The sequence below is a fragment of the Strigops habroptila genome, chromosome 14 (assembly GCF_004027225.2).
Source record: "Strigops habroptila isolate Jane chromosome 14, bStrHab1.2.pri, whole genome shotgun sequence".
In the NCBI taxonomy this organism is placed as follows: domain Eukaryota; kingdom Metazoa; phylum Chordata; class Aves; order Psittaciformes; family Psittacidae; genus Strigops; species Strigops habroptila.
Genome location: NC_044290.2, coordinates 12,440,937 through 12,463,444, shown reverse-complemented (window position 1 = coordinate 12,463,444; position 22,508 = coordinate 12,440,937). Strand labels below are relative to the sequence as shown.

The 22,508-nt window shown below is 53.7% G+C and overlaps 2 protein-coding genes across 5 annotated transcripts in view; one reads left to right on the top strand and one right to left on the bottom strand.

The window, feature by feature from the left end:
• Nucleotides 1–917: 917 nt before the first annotated feature.
• Nucleotides 918–18,062, top strand: PGS1 (phosphatidylglycerophosphate synthase 1). Of its 3 annotated transcripts, none has more exons than XM_030506007.1 (10): nucleotides 918–1,055; nucleotides 4,230–4,419; nucleotides 4,524–4,601; nucleotides 5,657–5,756; nucleotides 6,413–6,602; nucleotides 6,949–7,127; nucleotides 7,687–8,220; nucleotides 12,201–12,349; nucleotides 14,619–14,761; nucleotides 16,487–18,062. In XM_030506007.1, the coding sequence occupies exons 1-9, from the start codon at nucleotides 919–921 to the stop codon at nucleotides 14,736–14,738; spliced, it is 1,677 nt and encodes a 558-aa protein (XP_030361867.1). In that variant the 5' UTR covers nucleotide 918; the 3' UTR covers nucleotides 14,739–14,761; nucleotides 16,487–18,062. The 3 variants fall into 3 exon arrangements, with proteins under 3 accessions (XP_030361867.1, XP_030361868.1, XP_030361869.1); XM_030506008.2 differs by having other exon boundaries at nucleotides 16,569–16,903; XM_030506009.2 differs by lacking the exon at nucleotides 16,487–18,062 and adding an exon at nucleotides 15,173–16,266.
• The window catches only part of DNAH17 (dynein axonemal heavy chain 17), a 32,511-nt gene continuing 26,290 nt past the window's right edge, over nucleotides 16,288–22,508 (bottom strand). For both annotated transcript variants that reach the window (XM_030506012.1, XM_030506011.1), the window contains 12 exons: nucleotides 22,255–22,377; nucleotides 21,902–22,095; nucleotides 21,658–21,806; nucleotides 21,383–21,510; nucleotides 20,948–21,175; nucleotides 20,255–20,446; nucleotides 19,539–19,718; nucleotides 19,026–19,208; nucleotides 18,417–18,599; nucleotides 18,142–18,285; nucleotides 17,382–17,607; nucleotides 16,288–16,668 (listed from right to left, as the gene is read on the bottom strand). In XM_030506012.1, coding sequence (XP_030361872.1) covers nucleotides 16,421–16,668; nucleotides 17,382–17,607; nucleotides 18,142–18,285; nucleotides 18,417–18,599; nucleotides 19,026–19,208; nucleotides 19,539–19,718; nucleotides 20,255–20,446; nucleotides 20,948–21,175; nucleotides 21,383–21,510; nucleotides 21,658–21,806; nucleotides 21,902–22,095; nucleotides 22,255–22,377 — 2,178 coding nt within the window. In that variant the 3' untranslated portion in view covers nucleotides 16,288–16,420. The remainder of the gene's footprint in view (nucleotides 16,669–17,381; nucleotides 17,608–18,141; nucleotides 18,286–18,416; nucleotides 18,600–19,025; nucleotides 19,209–19,538; nucleotides 19,719–20,254; nucleotides 20,447–20,947; nucleotides 21,176–21,382; nucleotides 21,511–21,657; nucleotides 21,807–21,901; nucleotides 22,096–22,254; nucleotides 22,378–22,508) is intronic.

Here is a 22,508-nt window from a genome sequence, read left to right as displayed (position 1 = left end):
GCTTTGGCACCCGCCGCGGCAGAGGGCAGGGGCCGAGGCGCCCGCCCGCGGAGGCCGAGCAGCCACGGCCCTGCAGGCCCTGGCCCGGTGCCGCGGCGCGGCGGACTCTGTCCCGAAGGGGTTTCCTCACCCCCTTCGCCGTGCCCGGGCCTGGCAGGGCAGCAGCGAGCGGGGCGGGGGGCACCGGGGCCCCCGTCCCCGCCCGGTTTCTCTGCGTTTTCGTTTGGCGATTGTCGGTGTCGGGGCGGGAAACAGCCCGGGCTTTGTGCGCGGATTTGTTTTACACAGTTTAATTTGCCCTGGAGGAGCCGGCGCTGCCAGTCAGGGATAAACACCAGCCGCGCGCTTCTGGGAAGTGAGGCTGCGGTGAACCAGCGGGGCCGGGACGCGGCCGAGCTCTGGAGCTCTGCCTGCGGCCGCGGGGGCAGGGACGGGCGGGCGGCTCCGGCCGGGGCGGCGGCTCCGGGCCCCCCGCGGCGGGGCTGCGAGCGGGACCGCGGGGCTCCGCGGGGCACGGACCCGCGGGCTGCGCCTCGCCCGCGCGGTGCGGGGACCCGGCCCGGGCGAGGGGCTCGACCGCGGGAAAGAACCGCGTGGCCGCGGGTGGCTCTGGGTGACCGGAGGGGCTGACACTGCCGGGACGGCGGCCACGGCTGCCACGGGGCTGACCCGCGTGTGCGAGGGCCGGGGGGCGGCCGGACAGCGAACCCCGCCCGGGCCTTCCCAGGCCCCCCCCCCCCTTCCCCCGGCTGCGGCCGCTCCCGCCGCCCCGGGGCCCCGCACTGGACGGCGGCGGGGGGGGGGAACGGCGGGGGGGGTGCTGGGGCACCGGGCGGCGGCGGCAGCCGCCCGGAAGCGGAAGCGCGTGGCACGCGCGTCGCCATGGCAACGGGCGGAAGCGGAAGTGTCGCGGGGCTGATGGCGGCGGCGGCGGGGGGCGCGGCGCTGTGGCGGCGGCTCTCGGCCTGGCTGCCGCGGGGCCGCCTGGGCCTGGCCGCGCTGCTCGGCCGCCTCTCCGACCGCCTGTCCCGCGGCCGCGACCGCCGCGCCCGCAGGTAAGGACCGCGCCGAGTTCCCCCGGGCCGCCCCCGGGGCCGGTCGTGCGTTACCCGGGGTAGCCCCGGGCGGGAGCGCGCTGCCCCTCACCCGCCGCTTCTCCGGTCCCGGCCGGGCCGGGGCCCGCTCCGCCCCGTCCCGCTGCGGTCTCCGCTCTCCGGTCGTTGGCAGCGGCCTCAGTTCCCCCGCGGCTCTCACGAGAGCTGCTCAGCCTCCGCCGCGGCACTGCCCGGGTTTGGCTGTGCCCGGGCCGGGGTTCGCCCGTGGAAGGCGAGATCCCCCCGCCTGCCGCCGGCAGAGAGGCGAGAGCAGGGCTCGGCCCGGCTGCGCTGCGGCTGCGTCTGAGCGAGAGAGGTGAGGGGGGGCCGGGGCCGCTCTCCCTGTGCAGCCACCGCTGTGCTGGAGCAGGTGAACTGTCGAACACGCACACGGGGTGTTTTCACCATCATTCCAAACGGATCTCCCCTGAACTGCTTCTCCTCTCCTTGTGCTGGCCGCTGCCTCCATTTTGTGCTGCTGTGGGGCTGAGCACAGGGCATGCTAAAAACAAAACGTTAAATACCCAGAGGGGGTTGTTTTTCTGTAGAACCAAGTGCTGGTTTCAGAAGTGATCAAACAAAATGCTTTGGAGTCTTTAAAACTCAGAAACCAGCCTTTCCCCCCAGTCTTCAGGCATCACTTTGTACTGTGCTGGTAAGAGCGCGCTGGAGGGATGGTGCGTGTTTTGGTTTGGGTAGTGCCGTGCCTGATGCAATCGTGTGTGTGAGTTAAACCCGTTCTGCAGGGGCAGCCTCTCGGATCGCAGCACATCTTCATGCTGCTGCTCTCTCTGCTCCTCGCTGCTGTCTCACAAGCCTGTGTCCTGCTGGATGTTCTTGTTAAGTCAAGGAAGTTCTTTCCAAACTTCTCTTTTGGTTTCATCAGTGTTTTTAGTGTAGATCAGTTACTGGCCTGAGCCCTGGAATGAGACATCTGGGCTCAGACGCACGATTTGCAGGTTCCCCTGTGCGGTGACGTCTGTGTGGTGAGAAGACAGCACCGAGTCCTGCAGTTTCACTTCACCGCTGGTGCTACAGATGAGGTTTTACAGTGAAGGAGTGTTTCGGCTCCATCTGAGTCTCAGAACCAAAACCACGACTTTAAAAATAGAACACACACAAAAAATCCCACGTTTATATTTAGGGTCAACTTTTCACGCAGAAAAGATTTGAGGTGATTCCTCGTAGTTCCGTTTTCTCTTCCCGGTTACCTCAGTGGTGGGGAGTACGTGGGAAGGGCTCCCCCCGCCCCCGTTTCTGTTTCTCTGAAAGCTGGTTTGTTGAAGTGTGGAATTTTGGTGATTTCTTCATAGTGTTACACGGTTCCTGGCTGTGGTGTGTGTACGGCTGGAAGGATCCTGTGGTGCTCGGCTAGTCACGAGTTCAGTGACGCGTGGGTAGAAGCTGCTGCTTTGGCAGCTGTGCTGTTGTTACTGTTGGCTGCAGCAAAATACTGATTTCTGGGCTAATTATAAAAGCCTCAGGCCCTCAGCACTGCATAAGGTCTGAAATGTCAGTGTTGGGTTAAAAGATCAAAGAGTGCAGCGACACTGTGACTTCTGTAGGCAGTAAAACTCCGGAGTGCAGAGTTAGTGGGGATCATACGTGTGTTGGGTTAATGTGGAGGCTCAAACGGGCGGTGCCGGTGGCTCTGATGGGTTCTACCCGCAGCAGCCAGGAAGGGGCTCTCTGAGGAGCTGCTGCTCAGAGCACAGACCACGTGCGGCCACTGCCACTCGTGGTTTTCATGCTCTTTGCCAGGAAATGGCTTCTTGGAATCATTTCTGGAGAGTGGCTTCTCAGCCACTGTGCTGGCTTCTGGAAGTGCAAGTGGCCAGGATTGACCAGTGGGATAATAAAGAAAATATTTATGTACTGAAACCAGTCTTTCTTATCTTTCCTTTCGGCCTCGATTCTCTTTTTTAACCTCGTCGGTGGAATATTTCCATTGCTTTAGCAGCCTGTTGGTAACTGTACAGCTGGTGGGTGTCGAGTCTGAGCCTGGTCCACATGATCCATTGAAAACCGCTATCCTAGGAATTCTTGCAGGGATTGACTCAGATTTCTGGTGCAATGAATAGTCAGTGACAAAGTAGTGGATTTTCCAGGAAACACAACAGCCAACTGTGGCTTCTGCGTAAGGGTGTTCGGAAACCTTGTGAAGATCCAGTGTTTTATCGTGAAGCAAAAGAGTGAAATCATCTTCCTGGAATCTGAGGTCATTTGGGCTTTGGATTGTGGTAAAGCCTAAAAGTTCCTTGTAACAAATTCTGGTAAAGGTTGTAATCAAGTCTCTTTGTGGTGTGGTGGGGCAGACACATGGGGATGGGTCACGGGACGGTGGCTGCCTCTTGGCCTGCGGGATCCAGCCTTCCTCTGGGTGAGACCAGCAGCGTGGTTCTGTCTCACTCCTGCGAGCAGGACCTACAGGCCAGAGTGTTTCTGTAGTTTAGTCATTGATTCCTGCATCTCATGGGACTTGCTGCTGCTAATTGTGCTGAAATGTGGCTTTGTCATGTGGGCAGCCTCCTGCCAGGGCTTGTTGTGTGACTTGATGAATTTGCATGAATGAAGCCTCCAGAGAAGACAAGATGCCATTTGCTTCTTCCCCCCCTCAGTGTGACTGTTGGCAGTAAGTCGGTTTCTTGCCAAAGTGACTTCAAAGGAATCAAATTTGTTCTGAAATTCCTTTTTAAAGAATGAGCTTCCTGCTGTTTCCCTTACGGTTCCTTTGAAGTTTGTAGAAGTCTTGACCCTCTTTTAGTCCTTGTGCAGAGCGCAGCAGCATCCTTGTAGAGGCTGCCCGATGTTCCTCAGTTGTGGCTCTTGGCTTGTACCTGTTGAAACACACTCGGTGCTCTGGTCCTTCTGGTGCTGTGACTTCATTGCTTTTGCTGGGGCTTGTGCCAAGCACTTCGTGTGTTGTGGATCTTTTTTTTGGATACGTGTGAGGGGTTGAGGCATTTTTCCATTTTGTTGAGGAACTTTCAGAGTTCAGCTGGGGTTAAGGAAGGGGAAGGACGTTCTTGCCGTCGTGTGTTGAGCCTGGTTGCAGCTCTTTCTTTCCCTGCTTGGAGGTTGATTGTGGGAAGCAAAGGCTCCACGTAAAGAATTTCCCCATCTTTCTTTCCACAGATCATCATGGCTTCTTCTAGCCCCATTGCTCACCCCTCCTGTTCCTGTGATCACAGCCCCACCTTGCTCCCTCTGTCCAGAAGGAGCACACAGGTTCCAGTGGATTGGGAATCTGGTTCCAGAGTTTGGGATCTCCAGCTCGCATATCAAGGTGCTTTCATCCCCAGCTGAATTCTATGAACTGTTGAAGGTAGGTTGTGGGTTCCAAGTTGCAGCTCTCCTGTGCCCTGGATCACAGCAGCTCATGGTCGCAAGCCCGAGGATGAACTTCAACTTATGTTCTGCTATTCCCAGGTGCAGATAAAATCAGCCAAGCAGCGAGTGGTGATGGCTTCACTCTACCTGGGAACGGGGCTCCTTGAGCAGGAGCTGGTGAGTGTGGAAAGGGTTTAGGGAGGGGAGAAAGTCACTGAAGGAAAATGTTTGCCTTTGCAAAAAGCATCCCGCTCCCGCGGTGCAAGAGCTGTGTGTGAGGAGCAGTTTGTGAGCTTGTAATGTCCTGAAAACTTTGATATAGGGATTCCCCTCTCCAAGGGAGTTTCCCAGGGTCCTGGCTGCATTTGTGTACTTGCACAGGGGGTGGAGAGGGAGGAATTTGGAAGCGAGGTGCATGGAGTTTCTGTTTGAGGCCTAGTACAGAGCCATGGAACTAGTGAACTTCCTCACAGGATAACTAGCCCGGATCTTCCAGCCTGTCAGAGGCCACTGGGAGTGTCCATAGGGGGTTTGTGGAACTGGGATCAGGGGTAAAGGGTTTTGTTGGGCATTTTTCTTGGACACAGTTGAAGTTGGATGTGCGTGGTGCTGTGTTCTGCCCTCCAAGTGCAGCAGCAGCTCTCTGCATTCAAGACAGAGGTCAGCTTTGCTTCATCTTGTTTGCCTTTTCTGTTTCCTATTCTTCCCCCTGGAAACAAAAGTGTTATGTGGGAGAAGCCTGACCTTGGCCGGTTTCTCGTGTTAGAATGCAAACTCCACAGCAGGGTGAAGGTGGACAGGGGCCTGCCCAGGGCTCTGTGACTGGCTTTGTCTGGGCTCGTACGGAAGATGGGATGTGACAAACAGCCTTGTAGTTAAGGGCTGAAGCTGCCTCTGCATCGTTTGTGAGTCCCTCCGGGGTTTCTCTTTGGTAATGCAAATCCTGTGTTTTGGGAATGATGGTGGGAATTTTTCTGCTAATATTAATTGCTCTTCAGGGGCTCAAGAATGTGCACATGCAAAATCAATGCTCTTTCATGTATTGCTTTAGGCTGACAGAGTAGGGTGCCAGTCTGGCAGATGCAGAGTCTAAACTAGCAGTGATTTGCATGAGTGGGAAAGACTCATAGCAGGGCGTGGAAGCTTTCATGGCCACCAGCCTCCTGGCTGCTGAGTGCTTTCTTTATAAAGCTTTATTTGCTTTCTGTAACCAGAGAAATCTCTCTCTGCAGGTGGATTGCTTAGAAGAAACACTGGAGAAATCCCTGCAAGCGAAGGGATCGTCTGACCTCAGAGTTTCCATTCTTCTGGACTACACCAGGGGATCTCGGGGTAGGTGTTATGATGCTTTGCTTTCTTCAGAGGCTTAGTGTACAGTTAGGCTGGGTAGACTGCCTTTTCAGAGGGAGGTTGTCTTGGCCAGTTGGACCTACTTGCTTAAATCATATACCTCTCAAAAGTGGCCGTCTGTGTACCAGGAACTACTTATTCCCAGAAGATCTTCAAGCTGAGCAGCTTTTCTTCTGAAATAGGCAGCTGGAGCAAGAAGGGCCGAACTCTGCTCTGTGCAGCTTGTGCTTTCTTGCTTAGTTCACTTGCCAGTGCATTTGCGCTTATCCAGCATGCTCTCTTATATTTTCATTTCTAAAGGAAAGTGGGAATTGTCGGAAGTAGCTGTACACCTTTGTGGTGCCTCTTTGTAGCAGGTGTTACTAGTGCAAGGTGTGGCTTGATCAAGAAGCCTGGGAGGTGTCAGACCTGCTCAGTGGTGTTTCCAGGGCCCTGTCTCAGTGAAGGTGCAGGTCTGGGTGTGGGTTTCAGAACTGACATTGTGCAAGTGAAAGTGACTGAAAAAGAAATAAAATGGAAAGGAAGGAAAGGGAGACATGTTGAGGGCCAGCAGATGAGCTCACGCTGTGACCAGCTGTGGTGCCGTGAGGTCTCCCCTGGCTGGTGAGATCCTGTGTGAAACTCCCCTTGTCTCTCAGGTCGAAAGAATTCCCGGACAATGCTGATCCCATTGCTGCAGCGATTTCCCGAGCAAGTTCGTGTGTCCCTCTTCCACACCCCAAACCTGCGTGGGTTGCTCAGGCTCCTGATTCCAGAGCGCTTTAATGAGACCATTGGACTGCAGCACATCAAGGTCTATCTCTTTGATGATAATGTGATCCTCAGCGGGTGAGTCCTGCCTCTTCAGGCCCTTTCGTGCTTTGTTTAGCTGAGGTGTTGAGGCAAGGTGTGCATGCTGCCAGCACTCTGAGCTTCATAGCTGCCTCTGGCCTTTCCGTAATCATCGTAGCAATGCTCTTCTGAGATGGAAGAGCAACTGCAGCTCTGCCACGTGAGATTCTCATGTGTAAGAGTGTCTTTCTCTAAAGTGAAAAAGAAAGGTTTCTCGAGATTCGAAAGGAAATGGCCAGTTTGTACTTCAGTTATGTTCAGTGAGATCTGTGACGGGCTGGGGTGTTCAGGATCACAGGCCTATGCTCGGTTCTGGAACTCAACCCTTCTTTTTCTCTCCTAGTGCAAACCTGAGTGATTTGTACTTCACCAATCGCCAGGACCGCTATGTTCTCCTGCAGGACTCGCCCGAGATCGCAGACTTCTTCACGGAGCTGGTGGATGCGATTGGAGACGTGTCCCTGCAATTGCAGCGCGATGACACAGTGCAGATGATGGAGGGGATGGTGCACCCCTACCAGGGTAGGAGGGAGTTCTCTTACCGCGTTGGAGGATACGGTCCAGAGGAGGGGGGTGAAGCCAGGGTTGGTGGCTGATGAACTCCATCCATTGGCGGGTTGCCGGGGGTCTGACCGTTGTTAACAGGCTCAGGGGTGTCCCATTTCTGTGCCACCCATTACTGAAATCAGGATTGCTCCAGTTTTGAGACTGGATCTGTCAGGGTGTTCCTAGCACAGTGGCTGTCACCAGCTCACCTGGCAGAGGCCAGAACTGGCCCCGTACCTGTCTCATTGCTTGTTTGTAATTCTGCTGCTTAAGACTTTAAACAGGGACTTAAATTCCTTGAGAGGTTCTTTCTATTTCTGATACTAATGGCTATAACACCAGATGTTCTGGGTGTACATATTTTGAAACTTTCATCTGTTTTTGAGACTTGGGGAAGAAAGTTGTGTGGTCTCTGTGTTAGCTCCTTTTGTTCTCATGTTGGTGTCCCATCAGTAGCTTTTCCTGCTTCATGATAGGTGATGTGTAGGTCTGTACCTTTAGGTCTCAAACCCAAGGTCCTGTGGTTTTCCTGCAGGGGACAAGGTGGCTTACTGTGAGATAGCAAATCGGAGGGTCATGGAGGTGATCAACTCTGCCAGGACCCGACAAGAGCTCCTTCACGCAAAGACTTTCCACAGCAGCCAGCAAGGCAGCTCCTTGTTATCACAGAAGGGCTCTCAAGCATCCGGGGATCTGAAACCAGAACCCGACACCTGGATATATCCCTTAATCCAAATGAAACCTTTTGGGATTCAAATAGATGAGATGGTCACAGAGACGCTGCTGACAGAGGCCGAGCGGGACGCCAGGATATACCTCACCACTGGCTACTTCAACCTGACGCAAGCGTACATGGACCTCATCCTGGGCACGAGGGCTGAGTACCGGATCCTCCTGGCCTCGCCAGAGGTGAATGGGTTTTTTGGTGCCAAGGGAGTGGCAGGTGCCATCCCTGCTGCCTACGTTTACATTGAACACCAGTTCTACAGTGAGGTCTGCTACCTCCACCAGCAGGAGAGGGTCCAGCTGCAGGAGTACTCGAGGGCCGGGTGGACTTTCCATGCCAAAGGTAAGATGTCCTTTCCCAGGAGGATTTGTTCAGAGGCGTTTGAGGCTTGTACATACTTGGATTGTGCAACTGGTGAGGGGATGGCCGGGTGCCGGGTCTGGGCTTGACCTCCAAAATACTCATCCGGGGGTTGAACATCTTGCTTGCGTAAGCCTGGGAGGTTTGGATCACTCAGGGCACGACCGTGCAAAGTCATGTCTTGCCTCTGGATTTCTGATTTGAATATAGGCCCAGAGATTATCCAGGAACTGTCCCGTGGTGCCAGTAAAGTATTGTCACCACGGGCTGGTGAGAAGCTTTATGTGAAAGCAGAGGAAGCATCTGGATGTGTTTATAATCACAGTAACTGTGATGCAGTTTATTGTATATCCTTCCAGGCAGTTTCACCAGTAGGAAGTGGTGACTGTGCCAGGGGCCCCAGGGTGGGATCTGCTGCAGGAGCAGTAAGGGAACTTGCTGGTGCTTCCCCAGGGGTCCTGGGTGCTTGGTTCTCTTGGCAGCAGGTTTTCACAGGGGTGATGCAGGTGTTGAGGAATTTGTACGAGCTCCTGTTCAGGGCATACAGGAAAGTGCAGCACCGTGAGTAACTGCACCCGTGTGCCTGCAGGGAGCTGCAGGGGAAGTTGCTGAGAAATGCACGTTGCTTAACAAATGTAGTTAATAACAAACAAGGGTAATTAATACTGCCAGCATGGTCTGCTGCAAGACCTCAGATTCTTTCCTGCTTGATAGGTTGTGTACAGCTTTCACAAGCTCAGTGCCACCTTGACCAGAGCGTGAGTGTTTTCCCCTGACTGGTTGTTGCTAGTTGTGTCTCCAAATTCTCGTTCCAGAAAATGCAGCCCTTGACTCTTACGTTCTCCTGCTTTATACACAGTAAGAGGTATTTGATTGCTCAGTAGTAGATTTTAACAGTGTGAATAGCTTAGGAAGTCTAATGGAGGCATTTTTGGTTTTGAGAAGTCTGATGCCTGTGACACTTCATAACTGTTGAGGTTCTCAGAGTCTTCCCACGTGGAGGTGTCCCAGTGGAACTCCTCACGAAATGACTTGGTCTCATGGTTGGGCACAGCCCTTGACCGAGCTGAGCCATCTTTGCCATGTTCTGTTTCTCGGCTCTCCTGCAAGCAGAGCAAGCCGTGGCACGGTGTCACTTCCTGTGATGGCTCAGTGCTCCCCTCGGACAGCAGTTCCTGTAAGCAGTGACCAGCCTGGCAGTAATTCACGTGAGCCATTCCTCAGCCGTATCCCAGCTGTATCCCAGCCCTTGGCAGTGCTGAGGGACATCTCCATTGTTCGCAGCACATGGGATTTGGGCACTGGAGGATGCAGCCCCCGGGCTCTGGCCTGTTCCTTTTCCGGAGTTGTTCTCCCCTGTTTGTTTAAGGAGACAAGTGTTCATGCCTGTGGGGATGCCTCTGTGTGCTCTGCTTCCTGCAGGGCTGCCTAGAGCAGGTTCAGAGGTGGCAGGGAGAGAAACCTGCTCAGGCCTTCTCTTGACTGAAGAAAACACGAGTGTTACTTGCTGCCTCTGTGTTGAAATTACAAACCTTCCTGAGGAGTGTTGTGCCCTTCCTGCAGAGACACCAGTCACTCCAGTCCTGTAAACCCGTACCTCGGTCCAGGGCCTGAAGGAGGTGCCTGCCTGGGAAGTCCTGTGTGGTCTGTTTTCCAGGAAGCACGTGCTCAAGTGATCTGTGCTTCACAGGTTCTCCCCCTTGCTGGGCACTGCTGACTCCAAGTGGGATTTTGTGGTTTGGCATGGATTGAGCTTGGGCATGGGCTGCTTTTCCAAGCTTCCAAAGTGCTCGTGGCAGCCAGTCCCTTCTTGGGCAGCTGTGCCTTCTGGTGAGGTGCTTTGGGCTCTGTCTGCTGGATGGTATTCTCTAGAGAGGGAGTTCAGCAGGTCCTGTGACTGGCAGGAGGGATGTTGGAGGTGTGTGCTGCCTCCAGTGCTGCAAGGATCAGCGGGTGGCTCCTTTCTCTGGCACGCTCTGCCCCTTGGCACATGTTTGATTCATTCTGCAGGAGTCACGCAGTGTGAGTGAAAGAGAGAACAGGGCAGAAGAGGGAAAAGGAGGAAACCTTGGAGACAGATGCAGGGCAGTTGCACGTGGAGCCTGGCTCCTGGAAGAGGGTGCAAGATCCCCAGCAGCACGTAGTGCCCGTTGATACCTCCTTTTTGGGCTTAGACAAGACACCCCTCCAGCTCCTCTTAAAACGTTTTGTATCCTTATGCACAACAACCACCAGGGTTCCGACTGTCCTTCGGTTTGTTCAGTGCAGAGCACTCTGGGAGTGGGCAACACAAACCCCTGCAATGAGAGGGGCTTCCTGAAGCCTCCCTGCACATCCACCCGTCTCGTGCTGCGTGGCTGGCTGTGCAGGTGGGGGTGACGCAGGATCCTTCAGGATTAGGTCCCTTCCATGCAGGTTGGGTGACAGTGCCGGGCAGGTGGCTGTTTGCACGAGATAAACCTGTGTAACTGCTCGTGAATGGTGGCTGGGAAACAGCTCTTCCCCTTTCTGGAAAGGTGAGTCACTGTTTGAGCAGATCCTGCCAGGTGGCCGTAAAGCCGGAGGCTCCCTGAAGCCTTGGTGCTGCTGCGTGGCTGCTCAGAAGGAGCGAGGAGCATGTTCCTGCACCGGGGCAGAGCCTCGTGCTGCCCCGAGCCCGGCACCAGGCACCGCGGTGGTGGCAGTGGAGTGGTGGAACTTGATGAGTCTTGGTGCCGCTCGGGTGCTTTTTGAGGTCTCCCAAAGCCCCCCGTGTCAGCAGCTGCCCCTCTGGGGGGGGGCCTGTGCAGGAGCCGGTGGTGCCCGTGGTTTGGGCAGTGCCAGCACCGTGCCGGGACGTGTAACTGGAAGTGGCAGCCATGCTGCCCAGTGCGAGGTGGGGGCAGGGAGGAGGTTACAGGAACCAGCGGTGAATCGGCAGCGTCTTACTCAAGGCATTCTTGGAACTGCTCTGGGGTTGAGTTAGGAAACCTGCTGCTATTTTAAGGACTAGGTGGTTTTTATGCCACGGTTTCTTTGTTGTAGTCTTTGTGTGACTTGCAGTGGGGATAAGCCATCTATCAGGGACCTGCCCAGGGCTGTTCTAAGCACTTGTGCCGTGCTAAGTGGAGAGCAAACACTCCTTGGCTCCCTTTATACCCGGGGAATGGCTTTATTGGCTTGCCTGGCCAATAGCCCTGGCTCTGCTGTGGCATCCCTGCCGTGCTGCAGTGGGTGTTGAGAACAGCGTGGTGTTTCCATCTTGTGCTGGAAAAGAGAGTCCTGGGTTGTGTCACGCTTGCCCTTGTTGCACTGGTGAGGTTGTGTGTGAGCTGCAGTGGTGAGTGGGCTCGGGAGTCCTGCACCCTGGCGAGAGTCTGATTTCATCTTCAGCGGCTGCACAGGAAGCAAGTGGGTGCAATAGTTTGCACTTCTCTTATGAGTCTTTATTTCATGTGAATTCACCTGTCGGAGCAGGAGGTGCCTCTTCGTGTGCTGCTGTGTGCAGCCTCGGTGGGGGGGCAGTCACTGCGCGACCGCGCTGCTCCCTGGGCTGGTCCGGGCCTGGCCATGCTCTGTGCTGTAGGTTTTGCTTCACTGAAAACCAGTTTGTCTCATTTCAGTGTTTCTGGGATATGCTGTGGTGCAAAACAACCTCTAACTTGATGATAGTGACTTATTCTGGGTTATTTGGGGCCTCCACGCAGTGTATGTACATTCCTGAGCACGTGTCCCTGGCGTGGCACTGGGTGTGCTGCAGCCTCCTAAGAGCACCCCTGTTTGGGCAGCACAGGCTATGGCAGGGTCCCCCAAGGTTCGTACGAAGCTTTGCAAGACTGTTGCAAGGAAGCTCCTGTTGTGTCCTTATCTTTTATGGTTACTGTCATTTAACATGCTTGGTTCATTCTAAGCACATGTGTGAGGCTGCCCCAGTCACATCCTTTGTCTGCCACGCTTCCTTTCCTCTCCTGTTTTCCCTGCAGGCCTCTGGCTCTACCTGGCAGGAAGCGATCTTCCCTGCCTCACCCTCATTGGCTCTCCGAATTTTGGATATCGATCAGTTCATCGCGACTTGGAAGCTCAGGTCGCGATAGTGACGGAAAACAAAGCTCTGCAGCAGCAGCTCCATCAGGTGAGTGGCTCATCCCGGGGGGATGACGGGGATGTGGTGCTGCTGCCTGTCACACAGGGAATGCTGATGACGCAGTTGCAATAAAAACCTACAGCTACAATAATTCTAAACCTCCTTGAGCAGAGGAAGTCTCGGGAGCTGTCAGTTAAGTGACTATTGATGAGATGCCTGCTGCAAGTGCCTGTTTCTGGGAAATGGAGACCATAACGGGAAAGAACATGTGTCCCCAGTGAACTCGAGCATCGGGAGTGCTCAGGCACTGGATGCTGAGGCACGGCGGGCAGGGAGGATGTGCTGGCTCCCTGCTGCTCACACAGCACGTTCCTGGGCCTCAGCCCCAGCGTTTGGGCACAGCCAAGGTCGCACCGTGCTCGAGGGTGTGAGGTCAGTCCCCTGGAACTGCTCATCTTGGACTTGTGGAGGGTTTTGCTTCTCGGGCATGTGGGAACTCCTTTGTAGGAGTATAAAAGCCAATCCCTTAGCTTTTGGGTAGCTCTGTGGAGGTGAGCAAAGGCAGGGATCTTAGTGTAGCTTCTACAGGCAGAGTGTTTCTGGGCTGGTTGGATTGCCCATGAAGTTACATGACATGATATAACCTTGAATGATAATATGACAATCTTGGCACAAACATTTTTCAGTGGATTAGTGTTCAGTGTCCCAGTTTGGTGTGGGCTTTTTTATTTATTGTTGTTATTTTTAACTGGGCAGCTTGGACTGCTCAGCACTTGCTGCTTCTCTAAATCCTGCCTGTCTTGACTCTGAACCTTCTGCTGGACCTGACTGTCCCAACTCATTTCTCATGCAGAGCTCTGATACAAAGCAAATTGGTTTGGTCCCTCTGTGTGTGACTTAGGGATCTCCAAAGTGTATCCTGTTAAGCCGAGCCCTGGCATAAGCAGGCACAGTTGTCTTCAAGATCAATGGGAATTGCCCTATTGCATGAGGGCTCTTCCACAGGATGAGTCAGAGTCTATCTAATGAAAAACAATTCTATTACTGGAAGAGTTGCTTGAATATTTCAATTCATGTCTTGCCTCTGCTTGTTTCTAATGGAAGGGGAGAATCAATGAAAATATGACAAAGGAATTTTCTCAGGCGGTGCTGCAGTGATCTCATTGAAAGGGCTTCAAACCATTCCCATTTGCTGGAAGCTGATTTGGAGGTTGGCTGTTTGTTTACTGTTCTGTGATCTTTGTTTAGAAGACTTAATACCTTCCTGGGGCGCTGCCATGAAATCACTTTGCCCGTGTAACATCCAGTTCCCTTGGAAAGTGCTGCTGAGCTCTGGGCTCAGGGTGTCTCTGGGTGCTCCCTCAATGAACTGGTCTCGCTTCCTGTGGTCAGACAACCTGCCTGCATCGGCTGAGCACGGGGCAGGATCTCGGAGCAGGGCTGGCTGGAGCTCTTGGAGCACTCGGGGATTCTAAAGTCAGACTGATTTGGCTCACACGTGTCTTCCTTCTGTTGTTGGTTCATGGTTTTGGTGTTACTTTAGAGTGCTTGGTTCCTGCTTCCCTGTTCCACCGTGAGTTTATACCCAGTGCAGAGCATGTTCTGTTGGTTGTGACAGCTTAGCTAATGAGAAACAGATTCTGAACAGATTTACAGGCTGCTCCTTGTTTGCCTGCACATCTCAGCCTGTCTGCTTTTGATAAGATAACCACTTCTACCTTTGATCAAAGAGCTGCTCTCACGTGCGATACGAGTGTGTGTTGTCACGGTGATGGTTCATTTCCTCCAGTAGCACTGTGTGCACACGGGAGAAGCCAAAGTGTTTCTGGTAATTCAGTTGAAATCACAACTGCATCTTCACTTGAAACACGGCGCTTGGGCTGTGTCTAGAAAGAGCTGTGAAACCATCTCTCGAGGCTCTGGGCAGGTTTCCTCTTCTGGCAATTGCAGCGAGGGACTCGGGAGCTTTCCGAAGCAGAAGCTGAGCTCTCCTGCAGCCCCGGGGACAGCAAGGCAAAACCTCCTGCCTTTGCTCTTTGTGGAGTTTAAATTGCTACTTCTTGAGATTTGATTACTGGGTGCACTGAGTCATCGGGGGTGCTGTGGCAGTGGGTGTGAGGACAGATCCTGTGCTGGCTCCTCTGTGGTGGAGTTGTGCTGCGTGGAATGAGGCTCTTATGTGCAGGCTTGAGGAGAAATGATGCATCCTCTTGGCAGGGTCCGTGGCCAGTTTTATCTGAGTATTCGCTTTTCCTAAAGGCTGTTACATGATTTAACACTTAGGATTCACTGGGATGATGTTTCTTTCCCTGTACAGGAGCAGGAGCAGCTTTACCTCTGCTCAGGTGTAGTCTCATCATCAACATTTGAGCAGCCAAATCGTTATGTGAAACTGTGGGTGAAGCTGGTAACACCTCTCATCAAGAATTTCTTTTGAAAGAAGAAAAGTTGCTGCTTTGGGTGAGTTTTCTGCCATTCTTATGGGGAAATTATATTGCACTGACTGCAGTTAGTAAGTGCAGATGATGGAAACAGGGATGATGCGGGGAAAAAACAGGCCTCTCTTTTCTGAGGTACTTGCCTCTGACTAGGATCATTGTGCAAGGTCTATTGGGTTTCATCTAGAATTTCTGGAAGGGTCAATGAAAGAGAAGGGTATACAAGGGTGTTTTCGCGTGCATCGGAAGAAAACTTCCAGTTCTGAAATGTCCCTTTCAGAGTTCTGTGGGGAGGAACTGTGTTCAATAGGAAACACTGTTGGAATATTTAAGGTACACTGTCACCTTTTTATCTGATCCCCCTTGTTTGCCCCTTTTGTTTGTAGATGTTGGTTAAGAGGGGCAGTTGTTTTACCTTCTCTGTTCCATACAGTGCCCTGGATGTGCCTGGCTGTTTGACAGCCCACTGACTAACGGGAGCCCTCTTGAGCTTCCTGGAACTGCTCCTAGACTTTCCTCTGTGCGGTGCCTAGTACCGCAGTTGGCACCCCCGTGTGTGCCCTTGATGCTGGGTGTTCACACATCCGTTTTATTTACATACATTTCCCTCCATCTCGGGAGACCCCATTGACGGATCTGTTAGGATGTGTTACGAGTGTCTTTCATGAATTATGGAGAGGCCTGAGAGGACTGTTGGTGCTAATGTGAATTTTGGAAGCCTCCCACTTGCTGAGAGTGGGAGGCTCAAACCATAACACGTCCTGCACAGAAGCTGGTTGGGAAGCCAGATAAAACTGTCAGCAGAGGCTTGGGGGAGGATGTGGATGTGCTCTGAGTGTGCAGTGGTAGCAAAGGGATTTCTGGCACCTGAAGAGGCTGAAACCAAGTGTAAAGCTCAGTGGTGCTTTACTCTAAATGCCACTACTTTATAAAGAAAGAAGCAGCTTTACTTGCCTCCCCTTGTGCCTTTTCTTACCATTGGCTGTGAGGGAAGTTTGATGCAACTGTATTTTAGAACTAATTGTGTCAGATATTTCATAGGGTGGGATTTTGCTGAATTACTTTATGCTAAAGGGATGGCCATTGGCTTCCTCATGGTGGCCAGAGCAGATCTAATCACCCCAATAAGCATCACTGCCGATACAAATTACTTGAAAGAAAGGATAGATTCTATAACCTAGAAATAGAGAGTGCAGTCTGTTTGCAGCTGGGCTTTCTTTGGGTTCTGCCGGTTGATGGGTTGGTGAACGGGGCTGGATGTGCAGCTTTCTCCTTCTGTCAGGTCTAACAGACACATGCTGCTGTGCAGGAACAGGCCCTGCACGCTCTTGATGAGCTTCTGCTCACAAGCAGCTGAGCAACCAACTAAATAGGCTGTGGAAAGACAGAGAGCTGCGAGGAGGAGGGGACGGGGCAGTTGCATGCAGTTGTTCTATTTGGCTTCCTCTGGTGGTCTGGCTCCCGCCCAGCACTTTATCAGAAACCACCGATTGAAACCCAGCATCCGGCAGGAGAAACCTCATGTCCTGAAGGAGCAGACTCACCATGAGAGCAGCCCCGGCATGGCTTTATTGATACTTTGCTAAAATACTTCTGGTACAATCAACCTTAGCCTAAGTTACACAACTTTGAGTTATTTTTGCAAGCAAAAGCATTTGCTGTTTCCCACTGTCATTCCAGTTTAGCTCTGTAAGAGCAGAGCCACACCGGCAAGGACCCACTTAGCGGCTTTCTCTTTTGTCTTCAGGTTAAAGGTCCAGACGTACGTGGGACCTCGCGTCCGTGTCTTATAGACAGGACATTCGTAGATGTTCTTGGTGTCCACACGGTCCACGGGGATGGCTCTGATGAACATGACTGGCATCATGGGCGTCAGCTCCTTCAGCCGCGAGTCTGCGATGGTCCCAGAGGGGATGTCCCAGCGCGCACCTGCAATGTCACCGCATCAGCAGCGTCCCGGCTCTGCCCTGCCTGTGTCACCGCAGGGGCTGCTCTCATAACTGCTGCTGGGAGGGAAGGAGCTGCTGTAGCAGCAGTCGGGGAGGGAGTGTGAAGGTTGCAGCCATGGTTGGGGCTAATGGGTTCTCATCTCATTGGGACTCATGAATGCATTTTGCCTTACGCCTGTGGGATGGCAAATAAATTCTGTCCCCACTCATCCCCTCAGCACGGGTTTGCATGAATAGTGCATGGCCCAAAGTGGCACTTGGCCGTGGTGGGAACCACGCTAAGCTGTCCCTGTGGTCTGTGAAATGGGCCCCTTTGGTGCTGTGCTGCCACTGCCCTCTCATTCTCCCTTGCTTTTTAGCCGTAATTATTTTAGGTTCTGAGGTTCCTGATTTGTCTTGCTCTCACATCGAATACAATCATAATATGTTTAGTTTAGTAACCATGTAGCTTCAGGCACCCCAGTCCTCACGTTCCTGACACTCAATTTCCAAACCCCAAGTGTCTGGTTTGTGACCCGGGGGGGTGCTGCCCTCAGCTGGTGTGTCCCTGACATGAGCCTGGCCTCGAGACTGCTGCGTCCAAAGGGCTGTGCACATGGGAGTAAACCAGTGAGTACCAACAGCCCGAAGGATGTTTAAGGCTGCACTGGCCTTTCTCCGGGCCTCAGCCATCTAAAAGATGCAGTCTTTTACCTTCCATGAACAATCCATGCACGTAGGAGCCTTCTCGGGGTGGAGCTGTTATCTCCTCACGGTTTTTCTTGGTCACGTCCACTGCGAGGCACATCTTGTCCAGCGGCCACTCATTTTTCCTGGCCATGGACTGCATGATGGCTGTGAGGAAGGACTGGGGGTTGAAGAATCCTGCCAGCCACACCGTTGCAGGCAGCACAAAGTCTGTTGTCCACACTTCCAGTTCCTGGAAAATAAAACCAGCAGGGAGTGAAATGGGTGCTTTGAGGAGCAGCTCAGTGCTGGGAGCTGGGACAGAGCTGATGCTTCACAGCCCCTACACAAATGTCTGGCATCTTCCAGCCAGGGACACGGGGCGGGAGGTGGGTTGTGGTGGCTCAGTGGCAGACTCCCCTGCAGCAATGGGGCTGTACCCTTCATGTGGATCGCAGGAGATGCTGCTGTTATTTTTTTAACAAAGCTACATTTAAATAGATGGTTTTATGAACTATTTTTTTTTTTTTCTTTGGAGGCATATAAAGCTCTGATGGGGTTAACGATGTTCTTTGGAAGTGGTGATATACTGTAATGGTGAACCCTTCTCAAACCTCTGCTCTTGTGCTTGGGTAAGAGGCCACTGCAGGTACGTCCAATGGCTTAAGATAATATTGAAAAATAAAGCAGTCAACCACTGTACACCGATGGAGGTGATCCCTGGTCCTGTGTGGCGTCTGCTTGCTCCCTAAGCTTGAATTTAGGAAACCTGAGGAAAGGTGCTCACCCGGATGCGCAGGAGCATGTCTGCATACCAGGCTCCTAAGCTGAGGAGAGAGGGGTAGGCATAGCGGGTCCAGGATTCGGGAACGGTGTCATAGAAGAGTGCGTTGGCCAAGTCCTCCATGTCGGCCGTGATCGTTAGCTCGCCCTTTAGAAGAGACATGTGGGGGCAGTTTTAGCTGAAGGCAGCAGCTGTGGGTGTGTTGGGTCTGAAATGCAATTGCAGACTGGGAATGTTTTGTCCAGGAGAGCAGCTCCTGGGCCCGGCCTCCTGCCTACCTTGAGTCCCAGGTCCAGCTCCTTCAGCGAGCGCCTGATTTCATGCGTCAGGAAGTTCATTCTTTCACATTCCTGGAAGGCAACTACCACGTACGGGGTCTTCTCCTCGGCTTTGGCCATCAGCTCTGCCATGATGAAGGGCTCTGGCAGCCGCTCGATGATCTCGTCGAGGACTGACTTCACCTGGGAAGAACAGGCCACAGAGCTCTATAGCCGAGGGAGATGCTGTCAGTTAACGGGTCGTTGCCTTAGTAAGATTTTTCTGTTCTGCTGTCTTATTTTTCTGTGCTTCTTCCTCGTCTGTTACTAGTACTCCATTCTAACTCCATACTAACTGCTCTTAGATCCTAAAGAGCTGCAGCTCTTTTGATAGCCAAGAAGGTTACTTAAATAAAGCCCTGACAGGAGTGTTCCGCTGAGCCAGGACTGCAGCATTTGCTGTGAGCTCTGCAGCGATAGGTGCTGGGCTGGGGTCACTCTGTACTACCTTGCACTGGTAAGAAATCAGTTGTTACCACAGGACATATCCCCGTCCATTGTGTGCATGTCCGTGCTCCCCACCTGGGCTCAGAACTGCCGTCACTGTAAGGAGGCAGAAGCTCCACTTGCCTTTTCCTCGCGGGAGATGCCCGCGCCGCCTCCCGCGTCCGACTCCTTGGGCTGCATCTCCAGAACGGTGCGGAAGAGCCTGTCGGAGGTGACGGTCAGGAAGCCGATCTCCGCGTTGGGGTGCAGCCCGTACAGGTAGGGGCTCTCGGGGGGCAGGTTCTCGTCGATGTACATGTGGTAGCCCTGCACACGGGGCAGCACTGACGTTACTTCAGCACATCCAGACAAAGGAGCTGAGTTTGGCTCCAGCCATGGGAGCGGCACCGCGGTGCCATGCTGGGGGCACAGCTCCTGGTGGTGCTTGTTCAAGATGGATTTTTACTCACCTCTTACCTAAAAGTTTTTCCCTTTCCCACCCCCACCCACAGGAATTATTTTCACAGCTATTTTGCATGTTTCCACTACTTTTTCCCCTACCTTCTCCCTTGGTTGTAGCATGAGGGAACTCTGACTAGTGCGCACTTACCCAAGCAGTGGTTTTCCACAGCAAAGGGCACCGCTGATCTGTCTTACCTTGTAATCCAAGCTGGGAGGGACTGGAAACCCCGGAGCCAAGTACACTTCCCCCTCCAGCATCTCCGCGCGGATGTACTCGCTGAGGTATGTGCGGCACAGCCGGCGGTCCCAGTCGTCTGTGATGTGCCCCCCATACATGATTTCACCAAAGAGGTACCGGAGATCGTCCCATGGCACCTACAGGGAGCAGCTCACCGTCGGGTTCTTGTGGCTGCACACGTGTTGCAGGGCCACAGAGCTCCTGGGTTGACCTGTCCAGTGGCCATGGAAGCGACAGACCCCGGACCACAGAGTCTTGTTGACCAAGTGAAGGGGGCAAGACAGGGGACCTTGTCTTGGGTCTCTTGTGTTCAGCCACAGATTTCCTGGGCCATCCATGCTTTAAACCCCAGTATCCCATCCTTATCCAGATCAGTGCTGATCATGTCTGTAAGGCCAGGGGAAAGCAGGACTCTGCTGAAGGCAAGACCTCAATCCTACTCATTGCGCCTTCATTCTTGGGGCAGGCTTTGCCTTTAAGGTGGAATGTCATTTAAAAATACCAAAACCAACTCAACCAAGCACTGAGGCACTAGCCAGAGCGGGCCCTCGTCCCACCTGGTGCTCAACTCAGCTCAGGAGGACTCTGCACCTTCACTGCTGGACATTTTAAGAAGGGTTGATTGTCACAGTGTGTGTTGCGCTGGGGTATAGTGGCTTTGTCAGCCCCTTACCTTGGGGTTGGCCTCCAGGTAGTTGAACAAGACATTAACGGATATGGTCAGGTCCCCATTGTTGAAGGGGTAAGGCCTGTTCCAGCCTTGGGCACCAAACTTGCGCCGCTCGGCCACCACTGCGTGGAAGTAACAGAGTGCAAACAAGATGCATTTGAACTCGATTTCTTTGGTGCACATCTCCAAGGTGTCCTGCAGTGGAATGAAACAGAGAGGGGATTGGCAAGTGAGTAAGTATCCCTCTACAAATGACACAAAGAAAACTGATGGTTGTTTATTAAATAAATAAATAAGCATGAAATTACTTTTTAAAGATTTGCTACTTTCTTAATTTTTGCACTCACTTGTTTATAAGCAACTTAGGACTACAAACACACACACACACATATATACATACACACACCCCCTGCTGACAGTCCAGGCAGCTCGTTCATGGCACCAAGCTGCAGCCACATTCAGCTCCACATTCAGCCTCGAGAAAGGCACCAGACATCCAGCACCCTCCCTGGTTCGGGAGCGCAGGGACAGCTCTGGTTATCCCTAAATCACATCCCCCCAGGTGGGGCTCTGGGCACGCAGGAGGATGTGCTGGGGTGGGAGCCTGCAGCGATGCCCACGCTGATGCTCAGCCCCTGGCACCAGGGCCGGGGTGAGCCTGACACAGACCCAGCAGCTGCGCGCGGCGGCGGGTACCTGTGTGAAGAGGTTGAGGGCTTTGTGCAGGTTGGCGAACATGCCCGTCGGCGGCTCATTGGTGATCTTGATGGAGTTTTCCAGCAGCCCTTGTGGGATGATGTGGGACTCGGGGGTGGGGGCTGGCTCGGCACTCATGAACACCCGGTAGTCGTCGTGGCTGCCCGTGCTGTACTGCTCCACTATCTTATCCAGCGTGCGCAGCCACCGGGCCACCAGGTGGATGTTCTGCAACAGAAACAATCCTGTATCACTCGGACAAGCCTGGACCCAGTGGCTACATGGGCTGAGACCATGGCTGTGCGTGATGGCCAATGCACCGGGACAGGGGAGCAGAGCCTCTGCTGGCACTGCTTGAGCTTCAGCCATCCTGGATATCTGGCTACTGCCAGTGGGGACACTGAGCTATGGCTGGCAGCAGTGCTCACCACCTACCTGCAGGATGACCCAGTGCCCCTGCTCAGCTGCCACCTCCAGGGCTCGTTCTGCCACCGGTTCCTGGCCCTGCCCCAGCGACACGTTGTGGATCCTCCCGTTTTCGATGGTGAAGTTCAGTTTTCTGCCTGGGGAGGGGAGGAAATCGCCACAGCCTGAGACCCTTTCTTGGTACTATCGGTACACGGAGGGGCCACACCGGCCGCTCGTGGCTCACACCACAACCACAGCAGCCATCGAGTGCCAGTGCCGGTGAGGAGGGGGCAGCAGCTCACCCAGGTCCTCCACGTCTTTCAGGGGGTCGACGCCAGGGGAGAGAATGAAGAAGAGCGGTGTGGAGGGGCTGCTCTCCTTGTACACCTTGGCAAGTTCAATGCTCCTTCCTTCCACATACTTGCTCCCCATCTTCTCTTCCACAAAGTCCCTACAGAAAAGTAAACCCATAATGTGAGTTAGGAGCAAGCGTGGTCATGGCACAGCCGGTGTGGTGATGCCGTGGGGCTCTTGCCAGGAGAGCACCTGATGGCATAGGTCATCCTGTCTGGCCGCATGCACCGCAGCATGCACAGCTTCTGCAGCGCTGACTTGTTCTTCCACTCCTTGGGGAACACCTCCTTCTCCGGCACCTCCGACTCCACAAACTTCTTCCATCGCTTTGCTGAGCCCTCAATGTCACTGTCCAAGTTCCTGAACTCGTCCATTTCCGACAGCACCTTCGGGTCACGTAGAGAGGGGATCGATCACTGCTGGGCTCTGCTCACCCTCGGGGATCCCAGGGCAAAGGGGGTGGAGGGGACCCTCCATTGAGGAGGTGCTGCAGGTGATCCTGGACCCACTGCGCTGGCATCACCTCAGTGCAGCGGGCGACCAACCTTGATGGCGCCCCAGCAGTGGTGCTGCAGGAAGTCCACAGGGGACGTGACGTCGGTCTTGGAAGGGAAGCGCAGCAGGAAGTCCAGCTCCGCGGGGTTCACTTCTTTCTTGATGATGAGGACCTGGCAAGGTGGGACCGCAGGGTCACCACCACCCCGGTGCACATGGCCCTGGCACAAGGGGCTGCGCCTTGGGTGAGACACTGCTGAGCACCCACCGGCAGTGCAGATGTAAGAGAACAACCTGCCTAAAC